At 47.7% G+C, this 16,520-nt stretch overlaps 1 protein-coding gene across 1 annotated transcript in view; it reads right to left on the bottom strand.

Moving 5' to 3' along the window:
- TLN1 (talin 1) overlaps positions 1 to 16,520 on the bottom strand; it is a 124,296-nt gene that overhangs the window by 71,084 nt on the left and 36,692 nt on the right. Inside the window, exons 5-10 of the mRNA XM_069963679.1 lie at positions 16,221 to 16,373; positions 14,324 to 14,466; positions 13,791 to 13,918; positions 12,884 to 12,944; positions 9,467 to 9,571; positions 5,447 to 5,602 (exon numbers count right to left, since the gene is read on the bottom strand). Of these exons, the coding sequence (XP_069819780.1) occupies positions 5,447 to 5,602; positions 9,467 to 9,571; positions 12,884 to 12,944; positions 13,791 to 13,918; positions 14,324 to 14,466; positions 16,221 to 16,373 (746 nt within the window). The remainder of the gene's footprint in view (positions 1 to 5,446; positions 5,603 to 9,466; positions 9,572 to 12,883; positions 12,945 to 13,790; positions 13,919 to 14,323; positions 14,467 to 16,220; positions 16,374 to 16,520) is intronic.

Below are 16,520 nucleotides of genomic sequence, written 5' to 3' on the forward strand. Positions count from 1 at the left end.
ACCCTAACCCCAGGGGGGATAACCCTAACCCCAGGAGGGAATAGCACTAACCCCAGGGGGAATAACCCTAACCCCAGGGGGGAATAACCCTAACCCCAGGGGAAATAACCCTAACCCCAGGGGGGGAATAACCCTAACCCCAGGAGGGAATAACCCTAACCCCAGGGGGGAATAACCCTAACCCCAGGGAGAATAACCCTAACCCCAGGGGGAATAACCCTAACCCCAGGGGGGCTTCTAGTATATGTGTAAAAAAAATATATAAAGTATTGTTATAAGTAAAAAGCCCCCTCCCCTAATAAAAGTCTGAATCACCCCCCTTTTCCCAGGTTATAAATAAAAGTAAATAAATAAATAAATAAACATGTTTGCTATCGCCGCGTGCGTAATCGCCCGAACTATTAATCACATTCCTGATCTCGTACGGTAAACGGCGTCAGCGCAAAAAAATCCCAAAGTGCAAAATTGCGCAGTTTTGGTCGCATCAAATCCAGAAAAATTGTAATAAAAAGCGATCAAAAAGTCGTATATGGGCAATCAAGGTACCGATAGAAAGAGCACATCATGGCGCAAAAAATGACACCTTGCACAGCCCCATAGACCAAAGGATAAAAGCGCTATAAGCCGGGAATGGAGCAATTGTAAGGAACGTATATTTGTTGACAATGGTTGGAATTTCTTACCGGCCATCAGATACAATATAAGTTATACATGTTATATATCGTTTTAATCGTAACGCCCTGAGGAACATATATAACAAGTCAGTTTTACCCCAGGGCGAATGGCGTAAAAACACATTTCCCTCAAATAAACAAAATGCGGTTTTTTTCAATTTCACCACACTTTTAATTTTTTTCTGGTTTCGCAGTGTAATTTATGGTAAAATTCAGCCGTCATTGCAAAGTACAATTAGTGACGCAAAAAATAAGGGCTCATGTGGGTCTCTAGGTGGAAAAATGCAAGTGCTATGACCTTTTATGCACAAGGAGGAAAAAACGAAAACGCAAAAATCGAAATTGGCTCCGTCCTTAAGGGGTTAAAGACCAGTTAATGATCCTGCTCTCATTACAGATTCCTTCAGAAGTTACTACAATGACTTATACAACATCCGAGGCCACTTTCACGACGCTCCACCACACGTCCTTCACCACAAAATACAAGAATACATTTCCAACACGGCCCTACCTACCCTTTCCGCTGAAGGTATAGATTCACTAGAGGCGGATTTCACAGACGTTGAGGTTACCGAAGCTATTAAATCCCTCCCTACGGGCAAAAGCCCTGGCCCAGACGGCTATACAGGGTTATACAGTTACTATACATTATATACCACATGCTGATTGCTATACTGTACAGTAACTTATATATCACATATCCAGCTGCTGTGTTATCAGGGTTATACAGTTACTATACATTATATACCACATGCTGCTATACTGTACAGTAACTTATATATCACATATCCAGCTGCTGCTGTGTTATCAGGGTTATACAGTTACTATACATTATACACAAATGCTGATTGCTATACTGTACAGTAACATATATCACATATCCAGCTGCTGTGTTATCAGGGTTATACAGTTACTATACATTATACACCACATGCTGCTATACTGTACAGTAACTTATATATCACATATCCAGCTGCAGTGTTATCAGGGTTATACAGTTACTATACATTATACACCACATGCTGCTATACTGTACAGTAACTTATATATCACATATCCAGCTGCTGCTGTGTTATCAGGGTTATACAGTTACTATACATTATACACTACATGCTGCTATACTGTACAGTAACTTATATATCACATATCCAGCTGCTGTGTTATCAGGGTTATACAGTTACTATACATTATACACCACATGCTGCTATACTGTACAGTAACTTATATATCACATATCCAGCTGCTGTGTTATCAGGGTTATACAGTTACTGTACACTATATACCACATGCTGACTGCTATATTGTACAGTAACTTATATATTACATATCCAGCTGCTGTGTTATCAGGGTTATACAGTTACTATACATTATACACCACATGCTGATTGCTATACTGTACAGTAACTTATATATCACATATCCAGCTGCTGTGTTATCAGGGTTATACAGTTACTATACATTATATACCACATGCTGCTATACTGTACAGTAACTTATATATCACATATCCAGCTGCAGTGTTATCAGGGTTATACAGTTACTATACATTATACACCACATGCTGATTGCTATACTGTACAGTAACTTATATATCACATATCCAGCTGCTGTGTTATCAGGGTTATACAGTTACTATACATTATATACCACATGCTGATTGCTATACTGTACAGTAACATATATCACATATCCAGCTGCTGTGTTATCAGGGTTATACAGTTACTATACATTATATACCACATGCTGCTATACTGTACAGTAACTTATATATCACATATCCAGCTGCTGCTGTGTTATCAGGGTTATACAGTTACTATACATTATACACAAATGCTGATTGCTATACTGTACAGTAACTTATATATCACATATCCAGCTGCTGTGTTATCAGGGTTATACAGTTACTATACATTATACACTACATGCTGCTATACTGTACAGTAACTTATATATCACATATCCAGCTGCTGTGTTATCAGGGTTATACAGTTACTATACATTATACACCACATGCTGCTATACTGTACAGTAACTATATATCACATATCGTGCTGCTGCTGTGTTATCAGGGTTATACAGTTACTATACATTATATACCACATGCTGCTATACTGTACAGTAACTATATATCACATATCGTGCTGCTGCTGTGTTATCAGGGTTATACAGTTACTATACATTATACACCACATGCTGCTATACTGTACAGTAACTATATATCACATATCCAGCTGCTGTGTGATCAGGGTTATACAGTTACTATACATTATATACCACATGCTGCTATACTGTACAGTAACTTATATATCACATATCCAGCTGCTGCTGTGTTATTAGGGTTATACAGTTACTATATATTATATACCACAAGCTGATTGCTATACTGTACAGTAACTTATATATCACATATCCAGCTGCTGTGTTATCAGGGTTATACAGTTACTATACATTATATACCACATGCTGCTATACTGTACAGTAACTTATATATCACATATCCAGCTGCTGTGTTATCAGGGTTATATAGTTACTATACATTATACACCACATGCTGCTATACTGTACAGTAACTTATATATCACATATCCAGCTGCTGTGTTATCAGGGTTATACAGTTACTATACATTATACACCACATGCTGCTATACTGTACAGTAACTTATATATCACATATCCAGCTGCTGTGTTATCAGGGTTATATAGTTACTATACATTATACACCACATGCTGCTATACTGTACAGTAACTTTTATATCACATATCCAGCTGCTGTGTTATCAGGGTTATACAGTTACTATACATTATACACCACATGCTGCTATACTGTACAGTAACTTATATATCACATATCCAGCTGCAGTGTTATCAGGGTTATACAGTTACTATATATTATATACCACATGCTGCTATACTGTACAGTAACTTGTATATCACATATCCAGCTGCTGCTGTGTTATTAGGGTTATACAGTTACTATATATTATATACCACATGCTGATTGCTATACTGTACAGTAACTTATATATCACATATCCAGCTGCTGTGCTATCAGGGTTATACAGTTACTATACATTATACACCACATGCTGCTATACTGTACAGTAACTTATATATCACATATCCAGCTGCAGTGTTATCAGGGTTATACAGTTACTATACATTATATACCACATGCTGCTATACTGTACAGTAACTTATATATCACATATCCAGCTGCTGTGTTATCAGGGTTATACAGTTACTATACATTATATACCACATGCTGCTATACTGTACAGTAACTTATATATCACATATCCAGCTGCTGCTGTGTTATCAGGGTTATACAGTTACTATACATTATACACCACATGCTGATTGCTATACTGTACAGTAAATTATATATCACATATCCAGCTGCTGCTGTGTTATCAGGGTTATACAGTTATTATACATTATACACCACATGCTGCTATACTGTACAGTAACTTATATATCACATATCCAGCTGCTGTGTTATCAGGGTTATACAGTTACTATACATTATACACCACATGCTGCTATACTGTACAGTAACTTATAGATCACATATCCAGCTGCTGTGTTATCAGGGTTATACAGTTACTATACATTATATACCACATGCTGCTATACTGTACAGTAACTTATATATCACATATCCAGCTGCTGCTGTGTTATCAGGGTTATACAGTTACTATACATTATACACCACATGCTGATTGCTATACTGTACAGTAAATTATATATCACATATCCAGCTGCTGCTGTGTTATCAGGGTTATACAGTTACTATACATTATACACCACATGCTGCTATACTGTACAGTAACTTATTTATCACATATCCAGCTGCAGTGTTATCAGGGTTATACAGTTATTATACATTATACACTACATGCTGCTATACTGTACAGTAACTTATATATCACATATCCAGCTGCTGTGTTATCAGGGTTATACAGTTACTATACATTATATACCACATGCTGCTATACTGTACAGTAACTTATATATCACATATCCAGCTGCTCTGTTATCAGGGTTATACAGTTACTATACATTATACACCACATGCTGCTATACTGTACAGTAACTTATATATCACATATCCAGCTGCTGTGTTATCAGGGTTATACAGTTACTATACATTATATACCACATGCTGATTGCTATACTGTACAGTAACTTATATATCACATATCCAGCTGCTGCAGTGTTATCAGGGTTATACAGTTACTATACATTATATACCACATGCTGCTATACTGTACAGTAACTTATAATATCACATATCCAGCTGCTGTGTTATCAGGGTTATACAGTTACTATACATTATACACCACATGCTGCTATACTGTACAGTAACTTATAATATCACATATCCAGCTGCTGTGTTATCAGGGTTATACAGTTACTATACATTATATACCACATGCTGCTATACTGTACAGTAACTTATAATATCACATATCCAGCTGCTTCTCATTGTTTCATCTCTTCTACATGTTATTCAGAATAAAAATCATTATATTTGGGGGGTGGAACCAATTGTCTGCAGATTAGTGATTTTTCATGGGAAAATGTGCTTTGGTTGAAGAGTAGATTTGGATTACAAGCACGGTCCCAGAATGGATTATACTCCTAATACAAGGCACCACTGTGTGTGTGTGTGTGATATATATATATATATATATATATATATATATATATATATATATATATATATATATAAAATCAGAGGTGTCCATGACAGCCCCCGGCAGGTTACTGACCAGCGTGAAGCTCTTCGGTGAGGCGGCCCAGCGCTTGATGTTGGTCAGGTTCCACTCCTGGATCACCTCCTTGGTCTTCTCATCCACTCTCATCACACATTCCTTGGTGATGCCCAGAAGACGAGGAACCAGCTTGTTCTTGCCTTTCATTTTCTCCTAAAACAAGAACAACAATGAGGCCGAGATAGGGCCAGGGCAAGGAAGGGCGAGGGTGAGGCCAAGAAAGGGCGAGGGTGAGGCCAAGAAAGGGCGAGGGTGAGGCCAAGAAAGGGCGAGGGTGAGGCCAAGAAAGGGCGAGGGTGAGGCCAAGAAAGGGCGAGGGTGAGGCCAAGAAAGGGCGAGGGTGAGGCCAAGAAAGGGCGAGGGTGAGGCCAAGAAAGGGCGAGGGTGAGGCCAAGAAAGGGCGAGGGTGAGGCCAAGAAAGGGCGAGGGTGAGGCCAAGAAAGGGCGAGGGTGAGGCCAAGAAAGGGCGAGGGTGAGGCCAAGAAAGGGCGAGGGTGAGGCCAAGAAAGGGCGAGGGTGAGGCCAAGAAAGGGCGAGGGTGAGGCCAAGAAAGGGCGAGGGTGAGGCCAAGAAAGGGCGAGGGTGAGGCCAAGAAAGGGCGAGGGTGAGGCCAAGAAAGGGCGAGGGTGAGGCCAAGAAAGGGCGAGGGTGAGGCCAAGAAAGGGCGAGGTTGAGGCCAAGAAAGGGCGAGGGTGAGGCCAAGAAAGGGCGAGGGTGAGGCCAAGTAAGGGCGAGGCCAAGTAAGGGCAAGGCCAAGTAAGGGCGAGGCCAAGTAAGGGCGAGGGTGAGGCCAAGTAAGGCGAGGGTGAGGCCGAGGCCAAGTAAGGGCGAGGGTGAGGCCGAGGCCAAGTAAGGGCGAGGCCAAGAAAGGGCGAGGGTGAGGCCAAGTAAGGGCGGGGCGAGGGTGAGGCCGAGGCCAAGTAAGGGCGAGGCCAAGTAAGGGCGGGGCGAGGGTGAGGCCAAGTAAGGGCGGGGCGAGGGTGAGGCCAAGTAAGGGCGGGGCGAGGGTGAGGCCAAGTAAGGGCGGGGCGAGGGTGAGGCCAAGTAAGGGCGGGGTGAGGCCAAGTAAGGGCGGGGCGAGGGTGAGGCCAAGTAAGGGCAGGGCGAGGCCAAGTAAGGGCGGGGCGAGGGTGAGGCCAAGTAAGGGCGGGGCGAGGGTGAGGCCAAGTAAGGGCGGGGCGAGGGTGACGCCAACTAAGGGCGGGGCGAGGCCAAGTAAGGGCGGGGCGAGGGTGAGGCCAAGTAAGGGCGGGGCGAGGCCAAGAAAGGGCAAGGGTGAGGCCAAGGCGGGGCGAGGCCAAGAAAGGGCGGGGCGAGGCCAAGAAAGGGCAAGGGTGAGGCCAAGGCGGGGCGAGGCCAAGAAAGGGCGGGGCGAGGCCAAGAAAGGGCGAGGGTGAGGCCAAGAAAGGGCGAGGGTGAGGCCAAGAAAGGGCGAGGGTGAGGCCAAGTAAGGGCGGGGCGAGTGTGAGGCCAAGTAAGGGCGGGGCGAGGGTGAGGCCAAGTAAGGGGGGGCGAGGCCAAGTAAGGGCGGGGCGAGGGTGAGGCCAAGTAAGGGCGGGGCGAGGCCAAGTAAGGGCGGGGCGAGGGTGAGGCCAAGTAAGGGCGGGGCGAGGCCAAGTAAGGGCGGGGCGAGGGTGAGGCCAAGTAAGGGCGGGGCGGGGCCAAGAAAGGGCAAGGGTGAGGCCAAGGCGGGGCGAGGCCAAGAAAGGGCGGGGCGAGGCCAAGAAAGGGCGAGGGTGAGGCCAAGAAAGGGCGAGGGTGAGGCCAAGTAAGGGCGGGGCGAGGGTGAGGCCAAGTAAGGGCGGGGCGAGGGTGAGGCCAAGTAAGGGCGGGGCGAGGGTGAGGCCAAGTAAGGGCGGGGCGAGGGTGAGGCCAAGTAAGGGCGGGGCGAGGGTGAGGCCAAGTAAGGGCGGGGCGAGGCCAAGTAAGGGCGGGGCGAGGGTGAGGCCAAGTAAGGGCGGGGCGAGGGTGAGGCCAAGTAAGGGCGGGGCGAGGGTGAGGCTAAGTAAGGGCGGGGCGAGGCCAAGAAAGGGCAAGGGTGAGGCCAAGGCGGGGCGAGGCCAAGAAAGGGCGGGGCGAGGCCAAGAAAGGGCGAGGGTGAGGCCAAGAAAGGGCGAGGGTGAGGCCAAGAAAGGGCGAGGGTGAGGCCAAGAAAGGGCGAGGGTGAGGCCAAGAAAGGGCGAGGGTGAGGCCAAGAAAGGGCGAGGGTGAGGCCAAGAAAGGGCGAGGGTGAGGCCAAGAAAGGGCGAGGGTGAGGCAAAGAAAGGGCGAGGGTGAGGCCAAGAAAGGGCGAGGGTGAGGCCAAGAAAGGGCGAGGGTGAGGCCAAGAAAGGGCGAGGGTGAGGCCAAGTAAGGGCAAGGGCGAGGCCAAGTAAGGGCGGGGCGAGGGTGAGGCCAAGTAAGGGCAGAGTGAGGGTGATGCCACTCCCTGTGACATCATGTGACTGCCGCTTCCTGTGACGTCATGTGACTGCCGCTCCCTGTGACATCATGTGACTATAGGTGACGTCATGTGACTGCCGCTCCCTGTGACTATGGGTGACGTCATGTGACTGCCGCTCCCTGTGACATCATGTGACTGCTGCTCCCTGTGACATCATTTGACTGCTGCTCCCTGTGACATCATGTGACTATGAGTGACATGTGACTGCCGCTCCCTGTGACTATGGGTGACGTCATGTGACTGCCGCTCCCAGTGACTATGGGTAATGTCATGTGACTGCGGCTCCCTGTGACTATGGGTGACGTCATGTGACTGCCGCTCCCAGTGACTATGGGTAATGTCATGTGACTGCCGCTCCCTGTGACGTCATGTGACTGCCGCTCCCTGTGACAGCATGTGACTGCCGCTCCCTGTGACAGCATGTGACTGCCGCTCCCTGTGACGTCATGTGACTATGAGTGACATGTGACTGCCGCTCCCTGTGACTATGGGTGACGTCATGTGACTGCCACTCCCTGTGACGTCATGTGACTGCCGCTCCGTGACGTCATGTGACTGCCGCTCCCTGTGACGTCATGTGACTGCCGCTCCCTGTGACGTCATGTGACTGAGTGACATGTGACTGGCGCTCCCTGTGACTATGGGTAACGTCATGTGACTGGCGCTCCCTGTGACTATGGGTAACGTCATGTGACTGGCGCTCCCTGTGACTATGGGTAATGTCATGTGACTGCCGCTCCGTGACATCATGTGACTATGAGTGACATGTGACTGCCGCTCCCTGTGACATCATGTGACTATGAGTGACATGTGACTGCAGCTCCCTGTGACAATGGGTGACGTCATGTGACTGCCGCTCCCTGTGACTATGGGTAACGTCATGTGACTGCCGCTCCCTGTGATGTCATGTGACTGCCGCTCCCTGTGACATCATGTGACTGCTGCTCCCTGTGACGTCATGTGACTGAGTGACATGTGACTGCCGCTCCCTGTGACTATGGGTAATGTCATGTGACTGCCGCTCCCTGTGATGTCATGTGACTGCCGCTCCCTGTGACATCATGTGACTGCCGCTCCCTGTGACGTCATGTGACTGAGTGACATGTGACTGCCGCTCCCTGTGACTATGGGTAATGTCATGCGACTGCGGCTCCCTGTGACTATGGGTGACGTCATGTGACTGCCGCTCCCTGTGACATCATGTGACTGCCGCTCCCTGTGACGTCATGTGACTGAGTGACATGTGACTGCCGCTCCCTGTGACTATGGGTAATGTCATGTGACTGCAGCTCCCTGTGACGTCATGTGACTGCCGCTCCCTGTGACATCATGTGACTGCCGCTCCCTGTGACTGCCGCTCCCTGTGACGTCATGTGACTGCCGCTCCCTGTGACTGCCGCTCCCTGTGACTATGGGTAATGTCATGTGACTGCCGCTCCCTGTGTCTATGGGTGACGTCATTTGACTGCCGCTTCCTGTGATTATGTCTAATGTCATGTGACTGCCGCTCCCTGTGACTATGGGTGACGTCATGTGACTGCCGCTCCCTGTGACATCATGTGACTGCCGCTCACCTTCACCAGGAAGAAGGAGACACCGTAGGTCTTGAGGGAGCGCGCCAGCTTCACATAGCGAGCCTTGGCTTCTATCTCACTCATGTTACCGCACTGCTTGTGAGACTGAGAGAGAAGGAGAGTGAGGAGCCGGGAACATACACACCATACACAGCATACATACACACCATACACAGCATACATACACACCATACACAGCATACATACACACCATACACAGCATACATACATACACACCATACATACATACACACCATACATACATACACACCATACATACATACACAGCATACATACATAAATACACAGCATACATACATACACACCATACATACATACACAGCATACACAGCATACATACATACACACCATACATATATACACACCATACATACATACACAGCATACATACATACACAGCATACATACATACACAGCATACATACATAAATACACAGCATACACAGCATACATATATAAACAGCATACACAGCATACATACATACACACCATACATACATACACACCATACATACACACAGCATACACAGCATACATACACACCATACATACACACCATACATACATACACACCATACATACATACACACCATACATACATACATACACACCATACACAGCATACATACATACACACCATACACAGCATACATACATACACACCATACACAGCATACATACATACACACCATACACAGCATACATACATACACAGCATACATACATACACACATACACAGCATACATACATACATACATACATACACAGCATACATACATACACAGCATACATACATACACACCATACATACATAAATACACAGCATACATACATACACACCATACATACACAGCATACATACATACACACCATACACAGCATACATACATACACACCATACACAGCATACATACATACATACACAGCATACATACATACACACCATACACAGCATACATACATAGCATACATACACAGCATACATATATACACAGCATACATATATACACAGCATACATATATACACAGCATACACAGCATACATATATACACAGCATACACAGCATACATACATACACAGCATACACAGCATACATACATACATACACAGCATACATATATACACACCATACACAGCATACATACATACACACCATACATACATACACAGCATACATACATACACACCATATACATACACAGCATACATACATACACAGCATACATATATACACACCATACACAGCATACATACATACACAGCATACATACATGCACACCATACATACATACACAGCATACATACATACACAGCATACATACATACACACCATACATACATACACAGCATACATACATACACAGCATACATACATACACAGCATACATACATACACAGCATACATACATACACAGCATACATACATACACACCATACATACATACACACCATACATATATACACAGCATACATACATACACACCATACATATATACACAGCATACATACACAGCATACATACATACACAGCATGCATAGATACATACACACCATACATATATACACAGCATACATACATACACAGCATACATACACAGCATGCATACATACATACACAGCATACATATATACACAGCATACATACATACACAGCATACATACATACACAGCATACATACATACACACCATACACAGCATACATATATACACACCATACATATATACACACCATACATACATACACACCATACATACATACACAGCATACATACATACACAGCATACACAGCATACATAAATACACAGCATACACAAATACACAGCATACATACATACACACCATACATACATACACACCATACACAGCATACATACATACACAGCATACATACATACATACACACCATACACAGCATACATACACAGCATACATACATACACACCATACACAGCATACATACATACACAGCATACATATATACACAGCATACATACATACACACCATACACCGCATACATACACAGCATACATACATACACACCATACACCGCATACATACACAGCATACATATATACACAGCATACATACATACACACCATACACAGCATACATACACAGCATACATACATACACACCATACACAGCATACATACACAGCATACATACATACACAGCATACATACACACCATACATACATACACAGCATACATACATAGCATACATCACACCATACACACATACATACATATACACCATACACACATACATACACAGCATACATACATACATCACACCATACACACATACATACATCACACCATACACACATACATACATACATCACACCATACACAGACACACCATACATACATCACAGCATACACACATACATACATACATACATCACACCATACACACATACATACATACATAACACCATACACACACACACACACAGCATACATACATACACACCATACATACACAGCATACATCACACACCATACACACACACACACCATACCATACACACACTCATCATACCATACACACACACATCACACCATACACACACAGCCTACATACATCACACCATACATACACAGCATACACACACATCACACCATACACACACATCACACAGCATACATACATCACACTACACACACACACACAGCATGCACACATCACACCATACACACACATCACACAGCATACATACATCACACCATACACACACAGCATACACACACATCACACCATACATACACACACATCACACCATACATACATCACACCATACATACACACACATCACACCATATACACACACATCACACCATATACACACACATCCACATCCCACCATACACACACACACACATCCCACCATACACACACACACACACACACACACACACACACACACATCCCACCATACACACACACACATCCCACCATACACACACACCACCATACACACACATCCCACGATACACACATATACCACCACACACACATCCCACCATACACACACATCCCACCATACACACACATCCCACCATACACACATATCCCACCACACACACACATCCCACCACACACAGCATACACCCACCACACACACATATCCCACCACACACACACATATCCCACCACACACACACATATCCCACCACACACACACACATATCCCACCACACACACACATCCCACCATACACACACATCCCACCATACACACACATATCCCACCATACACACACATATCCCACCATACACACACACACACATCCCACCATACACACACACACACATCCCACCATACACACACACACACATCCCACCATACACACACACACACATCCCACCACACACAGCATACACCCACCAGAAATATCTTCCGCTCTCCCTTCTGCTTGATGTATTCTTTAGGCAAAAAGTCTTTTAATCTGAAATGAGAGAATAGCGTCCAGTGAGGCCTCAAGGGGGCGGACCCCGCCACCCCCACTCCCCGCCCCCGAATAACCACCCCCATCATCAGTGCAGTGTACTCCCCACATTATAAGGTATAACCCCCCCATCGTCAGTGCAGTGTATTACCCACATTATAAGGTATAACCACCCCCATCATCAGTGAAGTGTATTACCCACATTATAAGGTATAACCCCCCCATCGTCAGTGCAGTGTACTCCCCACGTTATAAGGTATAACCACCCCCCATCGTCAGTGCAGTGTACTCCCCACATTATAAGGTATAACCACCCCCATCATCAGTGTAGTGTACTCCCCACATTATAAGGTATAACCACCCCCATCATCAGTGCAGTGTACTCCCCACATTATAAGGTATAACCACCCCCATCGTCAGTGCAGTGTACTCCCACATTATAAGGTATAACCACCCCTATCGTCAGTGCAGTGTACTCCCACATTATAAGGTATAACCACCCCCATCATCAGTGCAGTGTACTCCCCACATTATAAGGTATAACCACCCCCATCGTCAGTGCAGTGTATTACCCACATTATAAGGTATAACCACCCCCATCGTCAGTGCAGTGTACTCCCCACATTATAAGGTATAACCACCCCCATCGTCAGTGCAGTGTACTCCCCACATTATAAGGTATAACCACCCCCATCGTCAGTGCAGTGTACTCCCCACATTATAAGGTATAACCACCCCCATCGTCAGTGCAGTGTACTCCCCACGTTATAAGGTATAACCACCCCCATCGTCAGTGCAGTGTACTCCCCCCGTTATAAGGTATAACCACCCCCACCATCCACTTACTCCAGGAAGCCCGGCTTGTGCTTCATCTCATTGTGAGGTCCAAACTGCACCTGACACTGGAAACCTGCAAACTCACAGGCCTTATCGAAGGAGACCGGGTGCGAGCCGTTCAGGATGTCATCCCGAGCCTAGAGGAGGCAGTGGGTCAGAAGAGGCAGTGGGTCAGAAGAGGCAGTGGGTCAGAAGAGGCAGTGGGTCAGAAGAGGCAGTGGGTCAGAAGAGGCAGTGGGTCAGAAGAGGCAGTGGGTCAGAAGAGGCAGTGGGTCAGAAGAGGCAGTGGGTCAGAAGAGGCAGTGGGTCAGAAGAGGCAGTGGGTCAGAAGAGGCAGTGGGTCAGAAGAGGCAGTGGGTCAGAAGAGGAGGCGGCGGTCCTGGGAGGCAGGCCTGTAAGGGGAAGGCAGTGGGTCAGGGGGAGAAAGCGGGTAAGAGGAGGCGGGCCTGTCAGGGGGAGGCAGCGGGTCAGAGGAGGCGATCCAGCCCAGGGAAACAGCCAGTAATAGGAGGCAGGTGAGCACACAGGACACGTGGACTTACCTGCACATACAGGAGGTTGAGCTGCACCGGGTCCCTGGAGTCCACATTCTGATCAGAGTAGAAGAATTTCCTCCTCAGGAGCAGCGTTTCATTTTCATCAACTCCTTGTTCCCGCAACGTCCGCCCTGGATCCAGCCAGTTCACTGCAAGACAAGAGAGGATGACGGTCACCCCCAAGACATGCCTCTTTGGGTCACATTGAGGCTTCAACCCCCCCACCGCTTAGCCATCTGGGTCACCCCAAGACATGCCCCACCCCCCAGACTCCTCAGCCATACGGGTCACATGAGACTCTCCTCCCCCCAGACTCCTCAGGCATATGGGTCACATCAGCCTCTCCTCCCACCAGACTCCTCAGCACCAAGAGTCACATCAGGCTCTCCTCCCCCCAGACTCCTCAGCCATGCGGGTCACATCAGGTTCTCCTCCCCCCAGACTCCTCAGCCATGCGGGTCACATCAGGCTCTCCTCCCCCCAGACTCCTCAGCCATGCGGGTCACATCAGGCTCTCCTCCCCCCAGACTCCTCAGCCATGCGGGTCACATCAGGCTCTCCTCCCCCAGACTCCTCAGCCATACGGGTCACATCAGGCTCTCCTCCCCCCAGACTCCTTAGCCATACGGGTCACACCAGGCTTTACTCCCCCCAGACTCCACAGCCATACGGGTCACACCAGGCTCTCCTCCCCCCAGACTCCTCAGCCATGCGGGTCACATCAGGCTCTCCTCCCCCCAGACTCCTCAGCCATGCGGGTCACATCAGGCTCTCCTCCCCCAGACTCCTCAGCCATACGGGTCACATCAGGCTCTCCTCCCCCCAGACTCCTTAGCCATACGGGTCACATCAGGCTCTCCTCCCCCCAGACTCCACAGCCATACGGGTCACATCAGGCTCTCCTCCCACCAGACTCCTCAGCACCAAGAGTCACATCAGGCTCTCCTCCCACCAGACTCCTCAGCACCAAGAGTCACATCAGGCTCTCCTCCCCCCAGACTCCTCAGCCATGCGGGTCACACCAGGCTTTACTCCCCCCAGACTCCACAGCCATACAGGTCACATCAGGCTCTCCTCCCCCCAGACTCCACAGCCATACAGGTAACATCAGGCTCTCCTCCCCCCAGACTCCTCAGCCATGCGGGTCACACCAGGCTTTACTCCCCCCAGATTCCACAGCCATACAGGTCACATCAGGCTCTCCTCCCCCCAGACTCCACAGCCATACGGGTCACATCAGGCTCTCCTCCCCCCAGACTCCTCAGCCATACGCGTCACACCAGGCTCTCCTCCCCCCAGACTCCACAGCCATACGGGTCACACCAGGCTCTCCTCCCCCCTGACTCCTCAGCCATACGGGTCACATCAGGCTCTCCTCGCCTCAGACGTCTCAGTCATAAGGGTCACATCAGACTCTCCTCCCCCCCAGACTCCTCAGCCATAAGGGTCACATCAGACTCTCCTCCCACCAGACTCCTCAGCCATACGGGTCACACCAGGCTCCCCTCCCCCCAGACTCCTCAGCCATACGGGTCACATCAGCCTCTCCTCCCACCAGACTCCTCAGCCATACGGGTCACATCAGCCTCTCCTCCCCCCAGACTCCTCAGCCATACGGGTCACATCAGACTCTCCTCCCACCAGACTCCACAGCCATACGGGTCACATCAGCCTCTCCTCCCACCAGACTCCTCAGCCATACGGGTCACACCAGGCTCTCCTCCCACCAGACTCCTCATCATAGGGGTCACACCAGGCTCTCCTCCCACCAGACTCCTCAGCCATACGGGTCACATCAGGCTCTCCTCCCACCAGACTCCTCCTCTATCCCACTTATTCACTGTATAACCTACTGAAGACCCCAGAGAATGGCAGCAGAACCCCCGGCCCGGGCTGCACTCACACTCATCATCTGTGTGAAGCTTCTGCTTTAGTTTTTCCATCTTTTTGTCATCTCGCAGCAGGGTTTTGTCTCGTTTCAGTGTGCCAGTCACCTCTTCCTTCTTCTCCTCCAGCACCTCTCGCACCAGTGAATACTCATCGTAATTGGTGATACCTGGAGAGGAAGAAAAACCAAACCATAACAACCCCGACTACAGCCAATAGCGCAAGCTTAACAGTATTGCCCCCTCCCCCCATGGGACCCCGGTACACCCCCCACCCTGTTGATCAGGATCAACTGAATGGGAAGATCATATGTCGC

The sequence above is a fragment of the Dendropsophus ebraccatus genome, chromosome 3 (assembly GCF_027789765.1).
Source record: "Dendropsophus ebraccatus isolate aDenEbr1 chromosome 3, aDenEbr1.pat, whole genome shotgun sequence".
In the NCBI taxonomy this organism is placed as follows: domain Eukaryota; kingdom Metazoa; phylum Chordata; class Amphibia; order Anura; family Hylidae; genus Dendropsophus; species Dendropsophus ebraccatus.